At 31.3% G+C, this 26,573-nt stretch overlaps 1 protein-coding gene across 3 annotated transcripts in view; it reads right to left on the reverse strand.

The window, feature by feature from the left end:
- The window catches only part of LOC130452825 (protein spitz-like), a 486,395-nt gene that overhangs the window by 252,246 nt on the left and 207,576 nt on the right, over positions 1-26,573 (reverse strand). The window contains exon 1 of one of the 3 annotated variants that reach the window (XM_056792289.1): positions 21,580-22,082. The exons of the other annotated variants lie outside the window; for them this stretch is intronic. Within the exon in view, the coding sequence (XP_056648267.1) occupies positions 21,580-21,601 (22 nt within the window). The 5' untranslated portion in view covers positions 21,602-22,082. Of the gene's footprint in view, positions 1-21,579; positions 22,083-26,573 lie in introns of those variants that run through there. 3 annotated transcript variants of the gene reach the window in all.

The following is a 26,573-nucleotide window of genomic DNA, read 5'->3' on the forward strand; positions in this document are numbered from 1 at the left end:
TTTTGACAGTGCTCATATTAAAGGTTTTTCTATGTGCTTTGAAAAAGATCTATTGAGTTTTTTCTAAAAATTTCATCAATTTAAAATTATTTGATGTTAAATGTTTTCGGGGTTCCACAAAAATAGCCATCCTTCAACGAGCCATAACTCAATAAATATTGAATTTAAAGAGGTCCTTAAAAAATCTTTGTTTTATTACATACATTTTTGTTCTCAACGATAAAATTAAAACTTTTTAAGTTATTCATGAAAATTGGTAAAAAAATATTCGTTTTTCAATGAAAAATGAAGTTTCAATTGTTAATAACTTTAAAATTACCAGCTTTAGAAAAAAATTTTGTAGAATAAAAGTTGCTTAGAATTAATCAATCTATCGACTTACGAGATTTTTTTTAATGAAATAAATTTTTATCTCCAAGAAGGGGTGGCTTTTACCCCCAGGGTATAAGCAGCCTTCGGCACAGGGTAGATGTTGAAGAAGGTTATAAATAATACCTTCATACCAATTTTAGAGAAAATTGACCCTGATTATCAATATCCCACGGGAAATCAGCTAGCACCTGGCCTAGAAGTAATTGATTGTTCTCTCTTTCTCTTTTGGCTTATGTAATCTTAACAACAAAATATCCATTTAATAGGTACAGAATATAAACACCGATAAACATAATTATGAACGAAGCACGAATTTTCAAATTATTATTACATTACAAAAAAACTTTCTATGAATGAATTGATTTATTATATGATACAAAAAATGTTGATGAAACTAAGTAAAGTTTAGAAAAGATTCTGTAAGTAAGCAGTATTGACAATAAGTAAAAAAAATTCACAATAAAAAGTTGCTTACGTAGTATTATTTTAATATGATGGTAGAAATCTTAACCTACGCCAGACGAGCATGAAGAACTAAATTAGGTTGATAACTGGTTGAACTAGTTCACCATAAATATTGTGAATCTTTCACAAAGACGCTTCTTCTTTCATTAAATGCTCAATGCAATGCTGTTGTCGATCAAATCATAGTTTCACTTAATTTAGTATAAACTTTAGCAGAACTACCCGGAGGCAATCGGATTACAAATTTGGTACGCGAAGTTGCCATTTCATTCACTAAATACTCTCTAAAGCAGTCTTAGTGCATATTCCCAATTGAAGAAAGTTCCGTTTTTAGTGGTTCATGATGAAATAGTACAGTTTTTGAATTCAGCCAATCATCAAGTTTCGATATACGACATCTACTTTTGTCAATAGTACTTTTAATCTTAAATGGTAACTTGCGTTATCCATTACAGTAAAATACAGAATAAGATCCAATATTTGCTCAAACTATTACTCCAGGACATCAACGGTGATAATGCTTGAACTGACACTGTAGTTTGAGAAATATACGTTAATTTTTTGTTCATCTAAAAACTTAAGATAAACCATAGATAATTCTTCAGTCAGTATATCGCAAATGTGTTGTTTTGATATACCGATAGCCTCTCTTCTTCCTCACACCTTTATCTGTCAATCGTCTAGTACCATTTGGTGATGTGTTTGATGATTAGCTGATTGTCGCAGATTTAGACAATCCGGAATACTCTTAGTCAGTTAAGGTTGAAGCCCAATAGCAGCACGCCATGTGTCGAATATATGTGCATATGTTTTTCCATTCAATTCAATTGTCTGCGTACATACTCAGCTCATCACACCCTATGCCACGCCACGCCATCCCACGTGAAAGGATTCAAAATTCTCAGATGTGAATGGAGAAACATTTGCCCACATATTCAACCCGTGCCATGGGGTGACGTGGCCTGTTGCTTGTGGGTTTCGACCTCCATATACATAGACTAATTCCTCTCATTTTTTTGTGAAAATATTTAATAACAGCTCGATATTCACTTTTGTCTATTTTGTGGAAAATCTCCACAACGACTCATTCATACCATTGTCAAACAGAAACTAAGCGTGCAAATGGCTAAAAGTCCAGTGAGAATTTCGCGACGCAAATATTTCTCAATGTGTATCCCAAGTAACATTTTTAGTGGAAACCACGTAGATGGCACCAGTGGAAAAACTTGGAAGGGTATCGCCACTAATCGTTACCACGAAATAGCCACTTAGCTTACCACGGAAATGGGAAACTAAGTGGAACTTATCCTGTAACAACCATGCGCGTTGTTTTCATTTCGTTTTATCTTTGTCCTTATAATTATAAATAATCTCAGTCCCGTTGCTTTTGAGTCATACATTCTCTATACTTTTATGTCTATGTCGATATAGGTATATTTCACATAACTAGATACAGCTCATTGTTAATTAAAAAAGTGTGATTGTGATTGAGAGATGAGAGATTCTAACCATTACCAGTTTACTGACAAAATATTGATGTTATAAGTCGAAATATGAGACGCCTCTTCACGATTTCTTCTTTTTATGTGGAAAAAATAAACCAGGTGGACTTTATTTATATTTTTCTTTAATTACGTTCATTATTTGTCATTGCCCAAACTTAATAAATAATAATTTATCCAATATATTTTTTATACCACTAAAAAAAATTTTATTCGGAATCATATTGTATGCTTGATATAATAGCAACATCATTCTTTCGTAGAAATATGAATAATTGAAAAAATATCCACTTTAAAATGGTTTTTACCGATATCAGCGTAAATGAAGTGACCAAAACTTAACCAAAGTGGCACTCTGTTGTGTAAAAACAGTGATATTTCAAATGGGTAAAAGAAAAGAATATATTTTACTGCCACTGCGAGTTTTTCCGTCTTTCCCCATTTTTATGCAGAAGCACCGAAACCACAGTGAGACTCAAATGAATTTTGACGTTTATTGTCACTACACAAGACAGCAATCACTAAAATGATTATCACTTTGAATTTTAGGGGTGATAATAACTTGATGTGAATCAGTCGTGAAAATCATTTCTTGCTAATGGCAAAAACGTAAGGGCCACCAATATCGGCTACCTACAAGTAAGGAACGTGACTCAAAACGTTGTCACAACTTTCATTACCATTTTATTCTCAAAATGATTTTGAAGTTATAATATTGTGACATAGTCTGGAGATCGCCAAATCGTTTTCCTCTTGAAAGATAAATGCACTTCCAAGTGACTGAATCAAGTTGGGTAACTGTAAAGTTACTTTTCAAAGTTAATAAAACGTGATTCCCACTATTCATAAATATGATGAAATGGAGTACTACAATTCGTGGGATTCATAAGTGTTGACATCTTCAGATTGAGGTAGGAAAAATTTTAGATAACCTTCGTAGACTAGGGGATCTAATATTTCTTTGAGCAAAGTTCGCTTATGAAGTGATCATTTCTTAACGGTAATTACACGTTCGACAAAACAAAGTAGTCTGTTCAAATATTTTGAATTGGCACAACCAAACTGATCTCGTTATATTCTCCTTGTGTTGTTTTAACACATATCAATATATTTTTGACCTTTTTTTATATACCAAATTTCAATATTTAACTCGTTTTGCTTATTTCACATGCATATACTGTTATGACATGTAAATTATAACTTCTTGAGATTTCTTTCATTTAGATATTTGGTACTGGTCTCTTGTTCTCATCCCTTTTAGTTTTCTTTTGTATATATCGCGCTTTTGATTTTTTTTTTGTAATGATTATTGCATTTCATTTCTAACGTCAATGTTAAAATCTTTTTGTATTGATTGATTCGAAGTTTAGAATGAAAACAAAAGTAGAAAATAAAAACTAATGTTTGTGATTCTATTTATGTATCAATGACGATATGTACACCAACTATTTTTAATACTGACACAATAAACACGATATAGGAAAAACATAGAATTTGGACTCATAGATTCTGTTATAAACTTATTTTTAAGAATAGGATGTTCTCTGCTCTCTAGTCCAAATAAAACTGTTCCCGCTCAAGCTTAAACCTGGTGAATACGAGATATTACACCACGTATCTCTTTTAACTTTTAAACAGTTTATTTGTTCAAATGATTAACCTTATTTTCGTTGGCTATGTACGTTTCCTTATTATTGTTAAAATAGTCATTTATTACTGAAGTGTCCTGAGTTATTTTCTACAAGTGAGAGTTGTAGTCATAGTCATACACGATGATAGGTTTACCACCTAGTATTGAATTTATACAGAATGGATTGACGGAGACGAGATTAGGTTCATACTTGAAGCTCTTCGGAAGATACATTCTGAAATATGCTCATAATTTATGCTATTATATTGTTACGTGATTAATTCAGTTGCTGTTGCATTTCCGAGAACCGCGCATACCGGAATATTAATCTTCGGTAGCCATGTCTGTTATTTCAGGAATGGTGGATTCTATCGATCAGCGACGGGATTCTTTGTTGATAATTTGCTACTTTAAGATACCATTAGTCCAAATTTTCAATTTAGTGAGAGCCATATTCTAGCAGCAAATTAGCAAAAAAATACGCCGCAAAATCCGTCTGCCTTTAGAGTGCAATCAGACTGTCGCAGTCCTCAAGAACTTGCATGTGGTTTTCATTGTTGATACTGCAAAAAAAGGGGTGAGAGTTTCACTACTGGAGGTTCATATTGAATAATCGAGCTAATGGTATCTTATAGCAAAAAATTAGCAACCAAATATAGCGTTGAGCTGGATCCAATAGCGGTCGTAGTTCTTAAAAACATGCGAGTGACTGACAGCTTAATAGTGCACACAAGGAGACAGTGTGATTTACCACTGTTGATATTGGAAAATGGCATCTCAAATCAACAAAATATATTTTCGAGTTGATTCCGACTACTGCCACTGTTTCTGATATAACGGACACAACTCCCGTGCATCAATATTACGGTAAGTGTTCATGCGGTTCTCATGAACGGCAACAGCAGCAAAATCAAGCAATAGAATAGCAAAAAATTAAGAGCCTATTTCTTTGTAAGTATGATACAAAAAAAGCCGCACACTGGTGCAGAGAGGTCCTATACCTGGCAATAAATCGAAAAAGTAATTAGCAAAGAAAGCCTACTTTTCATAATTTTTGGTAAAACCAATATCTCGTTCACAGGTAAATTTTATCATTAATCCCAAGCGTTTACTACATATCCCTGTACTAGTCAGTTTTCTACGGATAGGGTACGTGTATTGTTGTAGATTTGAATTTTTTTGTGTGGATTTAAAGCTATATTTTCATAGTTTCTGTTTGAATTTCTACATGGAACCTTCGACTTTAGGTATGTAACAAAATTTTAATAAAATTATATCCGCAGAAAAGTTTATGTAGTTAGTTAATATTATTTAAAACAAAAAATAAATTAAACAATATCATTTTAAAATTTTCCAAAATATATGTAAGCTTTTAGTTGGCTTCCAATATATTCCAAGTTTTCAAATAATTTTTTTTATAATTGGTTAGTTTTCTGACAATTATTTGCACTTTTCTTTAAAAAAAAAGAATTTGTCTGTGTACTGATGAAATAAGATAAGAATAATTTTCTAATTTTAATAATATTTTATTTCAAGAATAAAACGAAACACCATGTTTATTTTAACGAGAGAACTGTCTCAGAATTTAAAATAAAAATGAAATTGATGCACAATTTGATTATTTAAAAGATGAAATAATGAAGCGAACGAAATGTGAAAGTGAAGAGCTTTTAAAGCGCTTCAATAAAACTTTATCATATTTCAAAACACAGATTAAATCGCGCTGGATGAAAGCTTTCAGGATAGAAAAAAGATTTCTCAAGAATAATGCTGAGTGGCTGATACATCAACTTTATTTACAATAAGAGAAGATGTAGAGACTAAAAGGGAAAACGGGCGACCAGAAATTCCATTTGAATCTAGTTCCACGCAAACGAAAGGACTAAAAACAAAACAGTTGAGAGAGTCTACATCAATAAATATATAAAATATGCCACTCAAATGAGTTTAAAAGCTACTGGACAAAGACAAGATTCAAAAGTATTGGATATTACCAGCACATCTCCGAAACGTGCGCTTCGATACAGAAAAACCGCTGAGAAGTCGCTTGAGAAACAAATTATGTCAGACAAAGACACTTTCGCTGTTTTAGTGGACGCAAAGTTATCTCGACACCAGTATGACATAATCAGGATGAGTGCTCCAGGAAAAGGAATCAGTGTTACACACAACACTGCTTTCTGATGTGGTTATGTTGGAAAATCGTAGCGTGAAAGAGGGCTCAAACTAACCGTAACTTAACCGGCGTTAAATTCGGAAATAAGCCCTAATAAAAAAAGAGTAGTGTGAGTGTAGAGAAAAAAATCGCATACTAGCGCAGAGATAGGAGCGACAACTACATATAGTTTTCGCCTTTTATGTTTTTTTTTTCCACCCTACTGGTTGAAAGAAATATTCTTTCCTCAGTTCATAACAACAGAGGTCTTTAATGATTTATTGCAGATATGCACTTGGTATAGCTAGAAAACTGGACTAAAATTGCAATAGATTTTAGTTTTCCCGTGATTTATACACTAAACACTAATAGTATTCAAAATTTGAATCTATTCTACTAGAAGTACCTTAGAGTTTTAATAATCGGTCAGTCAATGAATCTTTAACTAGTTATAATTCTTGAACTAATGGTTCAAATTGAATGAAATTTGAAATATACCGTATTTATACAAAGTTTGCTTGCTTACTAGAAATATAGGCTCTTAATTTAATCCACAACAAAGTTGTAGGGAGCGGAAAATGGTCCGAACTGCTTCGAGAAAAGGATGGTACGACGTGTCGCTTTTTTTGCACAACCATGCCCCCACATTGGAGTAGGGAAAGAAAGGTTCTCTCACAAAAAAATCAATATAGGACTCGCTGCAGTTTACACAACTGCGGTTCTTTTTGAAAATGTCTAAGAAATTTCTAGAAGCGAGTCGACTAGTAAAAATAGTTACGAAGACAAACATTTGATTGCTTTGTTCTTACTGTGTGTAACACTTAATTGTGGCATTGCCCTTTAATGCGATGTACTATTGGAATTTGTGTCTTTATATTCTGGTTTGCGGTAACTTGTATTGCTGCTCCACTATGCGATGAAACTAACTGCAATTCTCTATGGAAATGACAATTTCTGGTTTTTTACAGTCACAAGTCCATAAAGTGACAAAATTCGTTATCAACTGAATAAATAGTAAGTCGGCATAAAACGTATATCGTTCTACGTAATCATACACCACAATATGCCATATTCTTCGATCCCGTATTCCTATATCTTTACTTGTATTTCTTGCTTTGTTCGTGGGAATTTTTATACTTTGGATTCTTCTAAAGAGCTCTGAATACTTGTCGTATCCTTGAAAAACGTCTTTTGGTTACTGCTTGTGTTTCGGTTTCACCTGAATCAGAAGATTCATTGGAATGCTTTAATTTCACGTTACAGTTGCTGTTTGGGAAGGCATTTGTATTATTATTTATGCTGATTCATAATCCAAAAGTATTGAGATAAAATGCATATAAACGCTTGGTGATAACAATTCTTAATATTTTTGAATTAAAATCTAAGAATCCTATTGCCAATAGTTATCGCCATTAACATGTAAAGCTAGGTTGTAGGTTTTTAGAGCAAATTCAAAAATTATTCGTAAGAAATACGAAGTATAGATATTAAATAATATGACTTCGGGTAGCCCCCTTCCACTTCAAAAACGGATTGAAATAGCAAAAAATTGGTAACCCGTTTCCATTTGCTGAAATCTTGGAAAAACTGCAGGAATTGTTGAGGAAAAATTTTAAATGACATGTGAAAAATGTATGCCGGTTTAAACAAAAAGAAGATCGCTAAATGTTTGTATTGTTATTTTGATTGCCAATGAAAATAACCGAAATTTATTGGAAACTGAGAAAACGACAAGCGTTTTGAAGGAGAGCAAAGAATACTTCTAGCAGTGATCCAAAGAATGGAAAAAGTTATTCAATTGTCAAATCTTGTACAATGTAGCACTGAAAAGTATTCTAACCTTAAAATGAAAAATTGACAAGTTTTTATCTTTCTTTTTATTTCAATAATAATTTATTTCTACTTAACTTTATTGTTTTGTTTATTATAAGGAACATAATAATAAAGTGATAATATTATATTATAAACGCGATATAATGAATGAAATGCTTTGTTTCATATTCCATACTGAAGAAGAAAAAATAAATAAAATGAAATAACCGTTATAAAATGAATAGATACATTACAGGAGAAAAGAAATTTCGATTGAAGCAGGTAGATATTTATAGACTAAGTATACTTAAGACCCAAGCTTATATTTTTTAAACACCTGTCTATTTATAGATTTTCATCAAGGTGCTAAGCATTTAATTTGGGTGTTCTAATATAACTAACTATAAACAATATATTTATACAGTGCGGTTAAAAAAGTGTCAACAAAAAAACATTTTCGTTTCATAACGAATATGAATGTACGTATTACATACTACATTAGAGGTTTGGACAATAAATAACTAGATTTCCCCTGAATGTTTCATTTTCAATATATATATTTAATTACAATCACATTCCATAAATTTCTCTTCACCTACAAGGCTTCATACGAATGTACCATTGTTTGAAACAGCTCCTTTAGAACGATTACCATTTTCTCTTTCGCAGCTTCAGCGAACTAAAATCTTGTTCGTTTTAATGTTTATTTCATCTTAGAAAACAAATAGAAACCGCACGAAGCAAGATGTGGTGAAAAAGATGGAACTTAGTTAAAAACCTACATACAATCCGAACTGAGCCTTGCTGGAAAACTCCTTCTACAGTCCGATACACTCTTTAATTACATATTGTATGTTTTCGTTTAGGGTTTCATATAGATTATGAAACGAAGGATGTGTGTCCGCTTGTCTTGCTATGGCACTGGAGATATATAAATTTTATCTTTTCAGTTTCTGGCACGATAACGATTGTTATATCGAATTTCCTATAGTGTCATACGTGTTAACTCTGTTAATTCCTAGCGGGAATCACCTGGAATGTGTTTTAAAACACTTAAACCATTCGAAAAAACAAGCATGTGATAATCGTTACCTATCATACACTTCCTTCGATAAAGTATAAGTTGTAATTTTTCCAAGTTTCTCTTGAAATTGTACTATTATACCTTCCGGCACCACAATAAACAATTTTCTTACGAATGATTTGTTTATTGTTGCGAGAAGCACTGAATTCATGAAATTATAAGTTTTTACGGGATGTTGTTTGCTGTTGGCACTCATGTTACCATGAAATAGTTAAGTCAGCTTCTTGAATGTTCATAGACAATAATAAAAAACTTATGTTATCAAATTTGCGGATTATTGCTCATTGTCTTGACAATAAACAATTACAAAAAAAATATTTATACGCATGATGAAGAGCCGCCTTTATTATGCAAATAATGAAAATAAGTCTATTCTTTCAATGAAATGGTCAATCATCATTAAAACTTTATCAGCACCTGTACTTGATTGCTTTTACTTGTAGTCGGTGATTAAGTTATTCGATTATAATCACTCATTATTTATCAGTAAATCAGTTATATATTCATATTCTTTTATTAATTTAGTTTACAGTCTTTCAATATCAAAATACTTTCATGGTGTTCAATTTATTTTATACATCTAAAAGTATATAGGGTGTCTCGGTCATAAGTAAAAAAATATTACAAATTATGAGTCTTGGCTCTTTCTAGATTGAATGAGTTGATTAAAGGATGGCTGGTTTTATAGTTAAATATATTTGTCAGTCATCGAAAAAACATAATATGCCACTCGTATATAATGGCCAGGTTATTCATATTGAGTGCAATTTAAATGTTTATATTTAATATTTTCCTAAGATCTTGTATTTACTATAAACCAGATGACAGAACAAGCAATACTAGAGAAGAAGAAATTGTACGTGGCTTTCTTAGATTTAGAAAAAGCTTTTGATAGAGTACTTAGAAAGAAAATATGAAAAATACTGGTTGAAAGAGGGACTAATATGAAAATACAAAATGTTGAGAATGCAGTCATAAGAAATAACAAAATATGTGTGCAGGACATTCAAAGAACTGACATCAGTGAAAGAGCTTTTGCAGACAATGTCATGCTAATAGCAAAGAACGAAAAAGAGTTACAAGAAAATATTGAGATGTGGAACAAAACAGTAATAGTAATATGGGTATGAAAATAAACAGAAACAAGACAAATAAAAGTAATAGTGATTGGGGAAGAAGAGTCCAAGATAAATATAAGAATCGATATAAAAACCATGGAACAAATTAAACACTACAGATATAAATAACAGAATTGCAAAACTTTATTACGTCATGAACACTAAATTCAAAAATGAAAAATAAATATCAAGAGACACCAAACTAAGGATATTCTAAACAATATATAGACTAATTCTTACATTCGGATGTGAATATTGGGTATTCACAGAGCAACAGAAAAGTAAAATTCTGGCTACAGAAATATGTACCTAATAAGAGTGAAAAAAGAATGACAAAAAAGATAAAATAAAAAACATAGATATAAGAACAGACCTAAATATTCAATCTAGATCAGATTATATAGAGGAAAGAAAACTGAAATGGTGGGGATACTTATAACGGATGAATGGAGAAGGACCTGTAAAAAGAATATGAAAAGCGAAAACTGGAAAAACAGACTGAGAGGTAGATCATGAAAATGTTGGGATAAAGTTACAACAGGAATATTGAATGAACGAGGAATAAACTGGAAAGAAGCAAAGGACCGATCTCATAATAGGAATGAATGGAGAAATTTTGCGCAAACATAACAATCAATACCCTACACGGTAGGGTATTGATTGTTATGGTAGAAGGACTTACAGATTATTTATTATAATTATATTCAAATCATACTGAAAATCTGTAATATTTCGAAGTGAGCTCCATTTGTTTCCTCATATTGTCTGCAACGTAATAATATGAAGGAGGACCATTCTATTGGAATTTTATTTCTAAATTATCGAAATAATCTAGGTAATTTTAGAACACTTTAAGGTTTTTACAAGTACTCTTCTTAAAAACGCATTTGGTTCATGAATATTTTGTATGTTTTCTACAAGTATTAGGATCGCTGCTACTTCATCATATAAAGCACGTACAATTTCGTTTTCGTGGAATATGTCGATTCACAATATAATAAGAATCAAATCTACCAAAACTTGGACAAAGATAAAAGAGAATACGTCTAAAAACTAAATTATTTAGCATATTTATTTAGAGGCGAATTTCAAATTTTACTATAAACGGACTCAATATATCATTGATTTAAGTTTTTTTAAAACCAGTTGCCAAAACTGCCATAAACGCAAAAAAAATTCTTAATTAATTAGGTTTTTTCAATACCTTGTGACGTAATCTTTGACGAAATCATCATGTATCATCTATTAGAGAACTACCTTCAAAACACTTAATATCCAGTTTTCAAATTTCACTAATTTGCACATTTTCATTTTTGAGGTAAAAGAAGACTTTTGAATAGCATTAAAATTTTCTTTTCGCTTATTAGAAAAAGACCGAAGTAGGTCGAAACGTCAATACTATTTAACATACATATGCAGTAAAAAATAGAGCGGGACAAAGCATTACAGTTTAAGGGTGTTTTTATGATAATGTATAAAGAAGAATTTACACAGCTTGTATACTTCGATACGCCGGTTAAATTGATAAAATTCTCCTCAACGTAAAATGAACCTAAACATATGATATACGAGGGTTATCTGACAAATTTCCGACCTCAAACTGAAGATACACTTGTCATAAGTTGGTAAATTTTAGCCATTTTGAATGTTCAGTTCCTATTTGACAATAGTCAATATTGTTAATATTTTCCTGATAATGGAAATAATGGAGTATCGAGTTGTTATCAAATATTTACTTTTGGAAGGCAATACGCCTATGAAAATGAAACACGAGTTGAATAGTGTATACGGAGACATCTACGATCAAAAATTTTTGGGCAACTGAGTTCAAACATGGCCGTATCAGTTTGACTGAAGACGAGCATTCGGAACGGCCAAAAACTGCGGCAACCAGCGATATCATCGAAAAAGTTCACCAAAAGGTACTGGACAACCGGCGTATTAAGGATAGAGCGGAGAGAACAGGCTATCGGCATAAAAAACGCCATATACACTGTCTGGAGAATTATACATCCATATGCTATTCAAGCTTTGGACCAAAAGCGAATTCGAATGAACATTTTCCTGGCCTTGTTGACGCGGTTTGAGTAAAATGAGTCGGATTCATTGTATCGATTCGCAACTGTAGATGAAACCTGGATCTAACAATACAGTGTTTCTTTGAGATTTTATTTATGGATTATCTTCAAAAATATTTATGGAAAAATTGCCTGTAGCCAAAATAGTGGATTCTTATACAAAAAACTAACAACATAGCAAAGTAAAGAAAACAATGTAAAGAAATGTGCGTAACTATTCCACACTTCCAATGTGTAGCAAAAAGTTTTGTCGCATCAGAATACGACACATTTTTGTTAAATCATATATTTCGTTATCTAAAGTCTTCATGAATTTACCGAAATAATTATACGAGGTTTGGCTATTAAATAACGAGACTAGTTACGAAAAAGGGTTTTATTATAAAAATCTCTTCGCCACACACCATTCCATATGTTTTTTCCATTGATCGAAGCAGTGATGTCTTCTTTGGTGAGTGCCTTTCGGAGCTCTGCCGTTTTTTGCTTTAGTCAAATCGGTTCCCTTTCAAATCAGACATTTTTCTAATCTTTGAAGGAAGTTTGAGTAGACTCGTTGACGCACCAATTTCTCACAGATTTTTGTCATGTGTAATTCCCCGTATAAAATTTTTTTAACCGTTTCATTATCCATGTTTACAGCCTCGGCAATCATCAGGATGCTCATTCGAATCTGCACGCACAATTTGGTTGATTTTGGTCACGGTTTTCGGAGTTGAAACAGTCACAGGGCGACCTGAGAGCTGGTCATCTTCAGTGTTCTCTCGGCTCTCCCGAAAGCGCTTACACCACTCAAAAACACGCGCACGAGATAGAGAATTGTCTCCACAGGTCTCTTGCAACAATTTATAGCACTCAGTCAAAGTTTGTTTCAATAAAACGAGAAATTTGACATTGATACGTTGCTTCTGTTTTTTGTCACACATGGTTTTCGACACGAGAAAGACACGTTCGTTTCAACCGCTACTGCACAAATATTATATTAATGACGGAAAATTGTTTTGGGACGTGCATAGACAAGATATCCAGATATCCAACGCATTACTCGTTTTTTACCTCACCCGTCTACGGCGCCCCCTAGGCGCTCAGTTATTTAATAGCCAGACCTCGTATGGTAAGTATACGATAGTGTTTCCCACTGATTCAATGCACTTAAAACCTATTTTGTTATGAATATTCTTTAACTTGATAGACAAACTAATTCCTTAAATTGCTTCTGAAACATATTATTTGTCTATGAGTGCATCGACGTAAATCCAAAAAAATAGATTGATTAATTTGTGTTCCACTAACAGATTCTCGTTTATTTTTTGTAACCCTGTATACCTAAAATTAAGTTTAAATTCTTATGCGGTTACCACATTTTATAATGAAATATCGAACTCAAACAATTACTTATTACCTAGTATCCAATTACTTGGCCTCAGTAATTTCAAAATTGGTGATAATATGGCATAATATGACTCAATCCGAAACAATGTATCGATACGGTATCAATAAGTAAGTACCTAGACTCATATTCATTTACCAGAATGAAAGTTTTTTATTTATACTCAACCGACAGTGTTTTTTTAAATTGACCTGAATCATTCTATTCCACGAGTTACATATAGAAAAATCCAGACAACTTTAAAAATTAAAACGTAAAAAGATTATATTTCATAAATACTTGATTAGCATTAAGAATTGTTGTAAATAGCATTTTAATGAATTTTGTAAATTCAATTGTTAAAATTAATTGAGTCCATTCAAACGTGTTTTTGTGAATGAAGTTTTTTAAAAATAAAATTTCGGAATTGAAACGTAGACTTGGCGCAGTCACACTAGGATTCCTGCGGTCGTGTATTTTTTTCGCAAAGTGGCGATAAAAAACTCGACTAAGAATTCCAATACAGAGTGCGAAGACCTACGATCTACGAGGGACAAGAAATAGGATTCGGCCTTTTCCACGGAGATAGTAATACTTTAAACAAGTTTATCAATAGATGTGAAAAACTTATCGAAACATATGCAATCTATAATGTTACAAACACACATGTTTTGGAATGTATCCAAGAAAAATTAATTGTAAAAACTATCATGGTCATGGTAAAGAATAGGATGTAATTGAATAAATGGCCTAAAATGAAAGAAGCATTAAAATAATGTTTTCCTAACAAACGTGACTTCTACTTAAACTAGAGCCGATATCTACGACATCAATAAATTTCATTGATATACCTAGTAGAAATAACAATATTAATAATAACAATATTTCCAAAGACAAAATCAAAAACCAAATTTTACATCTTTAAGAATTGTACCTATAATAATGGATATGATGAGAAAAATGAAGAAATGATAGATAATTTTGAAAATTTGAAAACAATAATAATCAAATTGTAAATTTTCAAAAAGTGCCTCGGACAGAGAATTAAAAACTGTTGAAATAAATATTGCAGCTAATAATCCATTACCATATATTGAAATTGCAATTCCCAAATTGAAAGTTTTGATCGACATCGGTAGTAATAAATCTTTGTTAAGATCTGTTATCGCTGAAAAGTATTACCCTCACTGCATTTATCTTTCAAACGTTGAAACTAAAACTTTATTAGTAAGTAGAACGATCAGATTTCAGGCAGATATACCCGCTTTTAAAGAAATGATACAATAAATTTCATACTATATGATTTTCATGACTTTTTTGATGGTATCGTAGGTCTTAAGATATGATTAGAATGCAAATAAATATTGACTTTAGTGATTATATTAGTTAGTAAACAAGTTTCAATTCACATAAAATTCAAATTACCAAAATTTTCAGTTGATATTGGTCCAACAGAAAAATTATTGAAAGATTTACTAGTAAATATATTAAATCGAGAAATTTAGATAAATAAAACATATTTGGGAAAAGTTTATATTCCAGAAATATTAACAGTAGGTCAAAACGGCTTTGCAGTTGTTGAAATAATGAATGAAACATTAAAAAAATTCTATAACTATAAATGAACTTCTTAAAGCTTATCCTTTTGAAAAATCGTAACATGAAATTTGACTAAAGTAGGAAAGAAAAAGAAGAAAATAATAAAAATTATAGTCAATGTAATACAAATGAAACAATACAAAAAACAGATATATGTTAATCAGAACAGATCATATGAATTCAAAAGAAAAAAGTAATATAATTAAATAATGGAAAAAAAATTCTGATTTTTTCCTAAAACCGGGTAATCCATTGAAGTTTACTTCAAAAATGTAAAATTCAATCAAAACAACAGATGAAATTCCAGTACATGTAAAATCCTGTAGATATCCATATATATATATATATATATATATATATATATATATATATATATATATAATTAAATTTAACCCCAACAACGAATAAACCATTTGATCATACACATATCGATGTTTTTTAACAATAATTAATACATTCTCAAATTACGCTCGAACTTACCCTATTTCAAGTATACACCGATTGTGGTTCAGAATTTAAAAATAACAATTTGCAAGATTTTTGTAAATCACATAAGATTAAATTGCATTATATCACAGCAATAGTTTCTAATTCTAATTAACTTGTCGAGAGATTTCATTCCAATTCAATTGAACATTTTCGATTCCTTCGAGAAACCAACAAAGATTTAACACCCAACATCAACGTGTATTCAATTCTGTCATCATATAATAACTCAATGCATTCCATTGCCCAATTCACACCTTTTGAAATAATTAAAAGATATATAAATAATCTAGATCCTTTTGATTTAGACGATTTCATTATATTCAAAATCACAAAGAAACCTCTATATTATTCTATGGTAAAATTAGATATAAAAAAGCTGAAGTTAAATAAAGATTAATCAATAAAAGAAATTAAAACAAAACTGATCCATCCTCAAATACGAATCAAGATATAACATGTAAATTTTAAAAAGCCAAAATTATAAAAGATTCTGATATTCTTTTAGAAGCAAATAAAGGAATTTATTATAAAAATATAATCAGAAAACCTAAAGTTAATTCAGGAAAATTGTTAATACTGTTAATACATAAAACATTTTACCAGAAGAACTAGACAGAAGACGTACAAATTAAACAAATAAATAACCTATTATTACCAATTAATTTAGGAATATGTAAACTTATATATTCTAAGCATACTTTTGTATATTATATAGATGTAAGAGAAGTTGATAAGCAAATAGAAAGAATATTTTTATAGTTTAAGAAATAGTTTAATAGAGGAATATGCAACAAATCCTATTTCACACCATCAATAATTAATATGTTAGATGAAAAATCATAAAATATTTATCCGCACATTAGATCAAATAGAAGATTAATAAATGTTGTAGGAAAAATAGATAAATGGATTTTTGGAACTCCAGATTCAAAAGATGATGACAGATATGATAATGCAATGAATATTTTAGAACAAAATCAAAAACAAATAATTTAGTAAGTAAATATGCAAATATCTATAAAAATAGGAATGGAAGGGAATCACTTATATAGGTGCTTTACGTATAGAAGTGATTCCCTTCCATTCGTATTTTTTGCTTTCGTTTTCCAGTCCTGAATTCCTCCTTATTTTAGGTTTTCATCACATCTGCGTACCATATTTTCCGTGGTCTTCTTTTTTCTCTTGTTCCCCTTGTTCTATGACCAACATTTTTTTTGTTGCTCTAAAATCTAAACACAACCAGCCAACTCTCTCTCCTTTTTACCGCCTAGTCTCCTTCTAAGTATTTTCCTTTTCCATATATCTAACTTCTCTTCGTCTGCTTTGTTAAAAATCCACGTTTTGCCTACGTAGCTCACTGTTTGTCTTATATTTCTTTCTGAAGATTAATTTGGATCTTTTCCTCGCTTCCAGATTTCCTCCCTTTTCACCGTCGTCTTTGATAACCACTCCAAGACATACATAACTTGTTCTAGCTCATTACCTCTTCTCCGTTCAGTTGTATTGACAAACGATTGCTTTTTACCTTTGTGGTGTTGTCATTATCATGAACTTCGAATTATCTTCTTTGACTCATGGATTCACTGTCTCTATCGTTTCTATGAAGATTCTGCAGGTTTCCTTGAGCTCATTTTCCGATGTTTACCTTTATCTACGTTTTTGTGTCATTTTTGTAGATGTTTGCCTTTTTCCTACGTTTTTGTGTCATTTTTGTAATACATAAGGTTTTTTGGAATACTAAGATCGTTCATAATGTTATACAAATTGTTTCTATTCCCAAGTATCGTAAGCTTTCTGGAAATCTATGAAGACTGAGTAAATTTGCAGATCGTCCCCATTCATACAAAAACTTCAACTGGATTGTAGAAATGTAATGTAATTTATTGATGATATTGAAAACGCAATTACAGTTTTTAAATTAAATTCAATTCATAGTTCAGTAATATCTAGTCAAGAGATTTTAGAAATGATGAAATATCTACGAACCATTTATAAAGAACAAATTTTAAAATTCATTCATATTTTGAAATATTATCTGGACTCTTAAGTAACTTTTTCAACTTCACAACTCTACTTGGCCAAGACTTCAGAAGTCATTTTAATAAAAGAAAAATATCCAATTTTGGAAAAAAAATATATGTAAGTGAAAAGAAGGGTACTTCGGTGATCTTTAGCGAACTTAGTGATTTTTACAGTATGTATTGAGAGAAGTAACATAGTCAACTAAGATATATTAATAGTGTAATAAAATCCCAGTGATATGCAATATATGGCATTCACACATCACAATGCCATCAGCTGCTGTCAACTCGGCTGATAATTTCTTTAATTCTGGAGTCTATAAATAAATCCATATCATACATTTTCGCAAAAATTCCTGTTTATTACATTCAAAAAGCTCCAAACAGCAAGTTGAAACATCCATGCATCGCTATTTCAAGCAATTTTTCCATATTCTTTGAGACAACTGCGGAAACCGAATGGTCAGAGTTTTCACTGTCATCGGACGTTCGACCACGTTTAAAATCAGCATACATTTTACTTATTGTTACCGACTGAACATTTATCAAGCTATTCCACAGTATCTCTTCCTATCTAATAACTCGTTCTTATACATTTTATTTCAACACCAAATGTAGTATCACTTAGCCTCCAACATATTTATCCAAATAAAACCAAATGCTGTAAAACGCATTTGTTGTGACTTACCACCGCACCAACGAAAGAAGTGGTATTGCACTGACGGTGCCATGTGTATGCGAAGCCCAGAACTTATCAGAGTAGCTACTAGAAAACTAGAGGACGCCATAAAGATATTGAAAGATGACCAGAATTATATAAAAGATCATCATCGTAAATATATTAAAAATACGAGATGATCATTCAACAGAAACAGCTAAAAGTTATTTTACAACTTTATATCAATCATTGACTGATATAAAATCAAGGACTTGGGAGCTTATTAGATAATAATTGGACAAGAATACGGAAAAAGTACATTTCGACTGATCGTAGAAAACTGTCGATAAAAAAACCAAACTTATTATACAAAAGTTTACCGCTATATAAGTTCATAAATAAAAGATGAGATATACCAAAAACGAAGTGCTTGCTTTTTAAATACGTTTAAGCACAGCAACACACACCTGTTATCACATCTGCCGGCAATAGTAACATAAGTTTCGCGTCACTAAACTATCGCTTATCAAGTGCGTCCCGCTCGGTGGCATTAACATGACCATTAACTTTATTTCCAAAATCAACAAATCTTGATCCAAGTACTCATCACAATAAATGACTTCCAATTCTATATAACTTTCGGACATGTGTGAGGTAGTTTTTAGTTTGCAGCTCATTGAAAAGTTTCTGGTACAATAGGGTATTTGGCAAATTTTGAATGGTATATGGACCTCTAATTTGACATGCAAAATTTTCACAATAGTTTTTCATATTATTAACACATTTACAAGTTTCTGAATTTTTGAATTAAGCTATCCGTTACCAATATGGCGATGAAATGACGTCAGTACATAGTAAGTTTGTGAACAGTGAACTACATTCTTCAGTTTTTATTTGTTTTGTATTATAAAATGTCTTTGAAAAGTTATGAGTAGTGTACCTCAATTAAATGAAATTTGATTGAAAACTCTACTTTTATTTAAATTATTACGTTTTTAACAAATAATGAAAAAATATTTGTTTTAAGAATTTTTGAACTTATAGCGATAGAAAAAATCAATATACTTGCATTTTTTTATCATTATGAAATACCCTGTTGTCTTAAAGGAGAATCACATTTGACTATTATGTCAAATTTTCAGACAAATATCATGGTCGTCAAAGGGAAAACATGTTCGACAGAAACATGGGATTTTTGAGGAAATCAGCAGTATATTTGGGTTCTATTATGTCTCACATTCATTATCTTTAAACCAGGAGTTCAATTATAGAGATAACATTCTTTAGTGTGAAATAAACTTGGTGGTTATCTTGATATGAGAGTGAACAAAAAGCGATAAGAGAAAATTGATAGTTTCATAGCTATTTTTAGCATATCAGCTGTAATCCATCTTTCCAGAAGTTGTGTCATCAGCAATTATTATACCACCAAAATAAAAATTATAAGTCCTGTAAGTACTCAATTGCGGATTGCATACACTATTTTTTTGAACATTCCTCAATTTTTATTATAGAAAAGACGCTGATGTCAAAATTCTGGACAGACTGGGAAATTTTTTTATCAAAGAAGCCGCTATTGCTTTCAGTCTCTTTTCTTATATTATGGTTCGCTAAATTTCATGCATATATTAGAACCCTTCTCAAGTACTTATTTTCTAATTTTTTCATTTTTTCTCAAATAATATCTGTTTTCCTAAGAGATATGGCAAAAAAATTATTTTAATTCATCATTGATATATAATTTTGAGCTTCACTGCTAGAAGTTGTCATAATTTTTGATTCTATTGTTACCTCGATTGAAAAATAATAAAAGGAACTGCTTGATGGCTGGCGGTGTCCTTTATTTCCAATTGGCATATAGATTTTTTATGACAAAAGTTTGCGATCATCTGCAGAGCATTTACCATGGTATTAGCTTGCATGTAATTTAAAGAAAGGGAAGAAGAATGCAATTTTATACTAATAGACCGTGACAAACACTTAGTATCGATACGAAATAACTAGTTTGATATGGAACAATGATTTGAGCTGGTTATTGAGCTGATACCACAGTTACCACAAGCATTTGGTTCGAATATAATCAAATCAGTATTTTATTATTTTTTAAAAGATTGTTTAGCAAAAACTGAAATGCGAAATTGTCCATGTTCTATATAAACTATTACAACAAATGCATTGCTGGTAGACCAAAAAACAATGAATAAAAAAGCTCAATGGCTAATTTGTAGGTGAACGCCAGTTGTCTACAGCTCAGTGTTGCCGCTTCTCGGCAGGCATTATGCATTTGAAAATCACTCAAGTCCTTAATGACCTCATGACCTAATACACATTATTAATACGTAAGGAATAGTATAAAATGCATTACGTAGCGAAATATAGAATTTGTAGAATTAATTTTTAATTCCATACTATAATAATTGTTTAAAATTTCACTTATTAATCTATAGTTTTTATACATTAACATACATTTTTAGTAAATCAGTTTTTAAACATATTATACCTTATTAAAAAACAACATGGCAACGTTGGTATTTTTAACAAGAGTCTAGCCGGACTAGTTTTTATAATAAAAACAAATACTATTGCCAAAGACAAGATCACGGATTTATTTGACACAAGTTAAAAAGAAAACGCCGCTAACTTAATAATGAGAAACAACCAATGGAAACTGAATTAATTTAAACTAAAAAACATATTTATTTATAACACAAATATATAGAAATATCTACAAATGTCAAAACGTACTTTGTGATATGGTTTAAAATTAATTAGGTATACAATGATTTCTTTTTAGTAGTTAGTTTAGTTAACGTCAAGGTGAAACTTTCTAACCTCATTAAGGAATCGTGTTACCTATGTATAGTATACAATAATATCAAAATTTCATCAGATTATTGTTGTATTTAATGAAGAAGAACTGAATGAACTCTCCGAGAAATGTTTTTGTATAATAGCGATAATAAGTAAATCAATTATTCTGAAATTATTGAAAATAACCTAGAACAAAATTTGTTAAAAAAATTAGAAATATTTAGTGTTTATAATTAAAAATTTGATATTGAAGTTGTACTGAAGATTCAAACAGAAAATTTAAGAACTGGTTATGATAAAAGCATTCAAAAAAACCCTTATTGTACGATTATTAATGCCTTAACAAAATACAAGTCGTTTAAGGCACTGAAAACAAACTACATATTTGAAACACCCACGAATATACTGAATATACATACATTGAAGAGTCTTCAGAAACATGAAGGTGGTCCGATGTTCACTTTGAATAAGAATTCCATAGCACTACATCTGTTTGTAAAACTCATTACACGGAAGCAATATCCAACCTCTTAGTTAAATCTCACAAAGGATTACATGAGAAAAAAGTGGAAATTGGCCGACAAAATACAAGAAGAGTAAATAAATAGTATCACAACACTTCTTCGGCTGACGAGTCTCCGTAATCGGTAAAAAAACCATAAAAACTCAACACCATTCGATAAATCGTTTATACAGTGTAGTCGATAAAGTAAAAAAGTTGATTGTCTATTTATAAGTCGTGAAAAACTGTTCGATTTGCGAAAAATTCGTTTATGTGAAAGCAAGTAACGGAGCTCAACCGTACCAACGTTTACAAATTGTAAATACGGACTGACTGTCGAGAGAAACAGCATGCCATGTCTGAAAACCGAAGTCGTACGACGGACGCTCTTGTTTCCCGTTGCCGATGTTTAATATTCTTCCCCAGATTTTCTTAATCAACATGATTTCAACTTTTTTATTTATTAGAGTAACTAAGTGACGTTGATAGTTTCAGAATTATGAGACTGTTAAAACTTTTCAGTAACTGGTACTGATATTTTTATTTTTTTATTATGAATATTACATTTACATTTCCAGCAGTGGCGGATTTACAGATTTTCCATTTATAGGCTTTTTATCTCTAGTCGCCTTTACTGACCGAAAATTTCAAATTTATAATTTTTATACAAAGATTTTGTGTAAGATCCCTGAATATTGTTAAAAGACATACTTTTAGAGTAAGGTATGGTATGTTTTAAAACTATTCAACACTCCTATAATGAGAATATAATAAGAATAGAACTTGTTACATATTTTTTTACACTTACGTTAAAAAACAATAAAATAAATATTTTTTCTCAATTATCTGTTGGTATTAGATCCTTTGCATCCGCAATATCATTAATTATATTCTAATACAAAATCTTGTTCATTAGATCTTTGTATGGAAGAGCTGAAGCGCTCAGCTTTTTTGACTTGAAGTCGATCGTAATTAGCCCTTCACTCTTTTGAAGCAAGTAAAGTCTATTTCACCGAACAATTTCTCGCTGGTACACATAGAGAGTAATACGAAGTGCTATATCAAAGTTTTCATAAATATTTTCTAAATTCTATTTTGGCAGCAACAAAGACTGACTTTTTTACCGATACAGTACTCTGTTTCTAAATAAAGAGAGTACATTTTTTGCCAGGAAACTAGCAATTCCGTTAAAATCGATAGTAACAACTCACTCAATTTTGTAAAAAATTTCTCGCTAAATCTGTTATAGGCTTCTTGTCGTTTTGACTCTATTGAGTCTATTTATGACAACGAGAAACGTGTTAACTCTGAAGCAATTACTCGCAGCCATTCGAATATCTACTGCATCAGGTGTTTCATTAAATATTCTTTTTAATTGTGATTTTTCAATTAGTTTCTTTCTATACGCTTAATTCACTAATACTAATACACTTTCCTTCGAAATTCTCAGTTATTCATGAAGATCAGCAACGGTGATCAAAACCACTTGCTTCATATACACCACAACGATGGAGTATTAATTTTAGTTCCCACCACATAACTGACAATGTAAAAAAATTTGCACTTTATAGGTAACATTTAGAGAACGAAAACTTTTTACTGTATAAGTATTATACAATGAATATGACCTACAATTTTTAGTGTAGATTGGAAATCAGATCTGACCACTCCAAAAAAAATTAAACTCTTTTTTTCTACTCTTATGTCATGAATATTGCTGGGGTAGATAATATGTTGATATTATAATTTTCTAGTACCTTATCTAATCCATCAACTGTTAGGATCATGACTACTGCCTTGAAGCTTTTTAACCTTTTTTTGTGGATAACTTCTCGTTTTTTTTATTACTTTTTTTTCTTCATACATTCCCGCAGCTCCTAGAGTTATTTTGTTTTCCACTCTACAATTCCTAGAGGTCCCATACCCTCATCAATTTCCTTTCTCCAAGTCTTTCTTGAACTGCTCTTTCTTCTCGGCAATAGAGGTATCAATTATGTAATTTTCTGATGATACTTTTCTAAGTTTTTGCTTTTATTATGATTACCCATTACTCATTTCTTTGGTCCTTTCTTCTTTTGATGTTTTTGTTCCTAATAATATTCTAATTACCTTTTTATAGACTATTACCATTTGTCCAGCTTTCCTTTTGTTTATTTCTGTGGATGACATCTTACGTTGATCAAGGCATATTTTCCATTCCTTTAATTTATGGCTTATGTTGTTTTGTTTCTAATTGGCTTGTGGATTCTTGTATCTTCTCCCACTATCATATGTTCAAGCGTAGTATTCGCCTTTATTGATTTGGTCATTTGCAGTTATATGTATAGTATGTTGCTTATTACTTTGTTAATAATCATATCTCAATGCCCTTACTCTTCTCGGTACACCTTCCGCTGCTATGTTTAGTCACGTTGACTCATGTTCTTATTTACATCAGCTTTTCTAAAGTTACTCCTTAGAATTTTACTTTGAAACGCGTGTGTGGTGTTATTTCTATTAATTTTCTTAGCTTTTTGGCGTATTCCTTGTGTATTTAGTGGCTTTATTATTTTTTCTAGAATAAAAAGTATCCCATCCTTTCAAAATTTATAATACTGTAGGATAATCTCTTCGATATGTTTGAAGAATTAGTGAATGGACGGTTGTATTTGGTGTCTGCTACGACCATTTCACTTTTATAATTCATAGACTCGTTCATAGTTATCACAATCCATCGGTTCTGTTTGACTCATTGGCTTTCTTTGATTATAACTTTGAAGTTGATCATGATATTTGTATACGATGAATGAATTATAAGTTTGAACTCAATTTAGCAGGTTTGCTTTTTCAACCGCTTTAGTGAGATATTGTTTGTGGTGTCTGTCGAATCTTGAATACTAACGTTTATTCGTTAAAATAAAAGCTTAAGAAACTTGGAAAATGCTATAAGCCCGTTCAAAATGGTGACGAGCCAGCTGAGGTATGTTCGAGATGTCATTTGACCCCAAAAAAACCGATGAAAATGTGCAAAAGAGGACAAAAAAGCTTTTAGAGCTTAAAATCTTGATCAATAAAATGAGAATCGGGTTTTATTTTGGATTGAATTGATAGCTCTAAAAAGCCCAAATCGAAGTCGAACATTAAGGTCATGCCAACTTTGAATTTATCAAAGGTGTACTGAAACGTTTACGAAAATATGTGCGAATAAAAAATGGATTATGTTTTTTTTACTTCAGCATTAGAATGCGTCATGCTACAGGTCGCTTATGATTTGCGTGCTTTTGCTCACTGATGTTTTCCTGTTCCCTTATATCCGCGGTACCCACCGCATTTAGCATGATACGACTTATGGATATTACTGAAAATTGAAATTATCAAAAGGAAAACACTTTGACATTGATCCTGATATTAAGAAGACCAGACAAAAGCTACGCCGAAATGCTTCCATGGTTGAATTTAACAATGGGATAAATTCATCGTTAGCCTAGGGAAATACCTTGAAGAGATAAGAAGAGATTTTATGGCTACCGTTTGTTTTGAACAATATTATTTAACGTTTCTTGAATTTTCGCATATCAGAAATTTTTCCATAGAATACATTCACGTTATTATTTTTTATTGTGGAGTGTTAATTTGGTTTATATTGGATTTTAATGATTGGGTATTGGATAATACGCTATGAAATTAGTATTTATTTAATTCTGGAATTACCAGTATGCTTCTTCTGTGCCGTTACCGGTATAATATAGTACACTCTCTTCATATAGCATTATAGCATGATTGAGTTGCAAGCTCCTCGTGATTTTACCTAAATTGCTCTGTATTTGCTCTTTGAGTAGAAATTCATATTTTCTTTCTGAAATGCAGATTTTTAATTTCCCGACAGATCTGACAACATAGCATGTAAAAGGAAATATTGCAGCCAAAGCGAATGAAATTGTACTTTCCTTCCACTGAGGGAGAATCGTTCCCGCTGAAGTAAGCAACATAAATTTCTCGTCCCTCATAAGCAATTTACTTCGTGGGTACATGAAGTGTAATATAATAATTAATGAAAATGATGCTTAAGTCTTTAATTGAAATATTTCTGTTCTCATTCTTTTGTGGCCATAGTGCTAATTACCAAATAAATTTTGATCAGTAAATCTTCTGTTGATTTATAAAAACATGAAACCCGTTTAACGACATAGTGAACTTTTTATCTCCAATCAGAAGGTTGCTGTTTATCTAGCTCATGCTAACTTTATGGATATTGCGGGGTTTCTATGTAAGAATTTCTTACGCCTCAATTCAAACACGTCTTATTAAAAGTAGTCTCTTATTCTAGGAGTAGAATTGCTTTACTCCATTTAAATCCATGGAGGTTCAAGTGAAACGTTGAGTAGAGGTGTGTAAACAGCTCATTGCCCTGCAGATAAATTATGGTTTTATCAGACGCATTTTTACTTGCGGAAATTGATTTATCCAAACAATCCGAACATGGAACATCAATGGTTAGAATAGAGATCGAAGTCGAACTCTTTTTGTGTGTGTGCTGGAATTATGAATGTTCAGTCGAGTTATCAATGCCGAGGTATAGAGTTGATTGCTGATGCAAATGTATGAGGTTTTATGTTGTGTGTGTGGTGAAATTATAAATTTTCAGTGTACTTCGTAATCATTCAAGATGGTCAATATATCAATTCCGAGGTATATAGGCAGATGAAACTGAATAGTTCCATGGCGAAATTTTATTCCGAAGGAAATATCGAATATACAGTGCGACAGTTGTATCTAAACCCAAAGAATGGTTTTACTAAGATCTCCAAAAACTTTGTGAACGTTTGGTTAAACTCTTGGAATACTTCGAATAATAAGTCTTTCCACTAAATCAACATTAATTATAAGACAACCTCTAAATTTAAATACAAATAAAATCCTAGTATATTCAAA

The sequence above is a fragment of the Diorhabda sublineata genome, chromosome 2 (assembly GCF_026230105.1).
Source record: "Diorhabda sublineata isolate icDioSubl1.1 chromosome 2, icDioSubl1.1, whole genome shotgun sequence".
NCBI classification, from domain to species: domain Eukaryota; kingdom Metazoa; phylum Arthropoda; class Insecta; order Coleoptera; family Chrysomelidae; genus Diorhabda; species Diorhabda sublineata.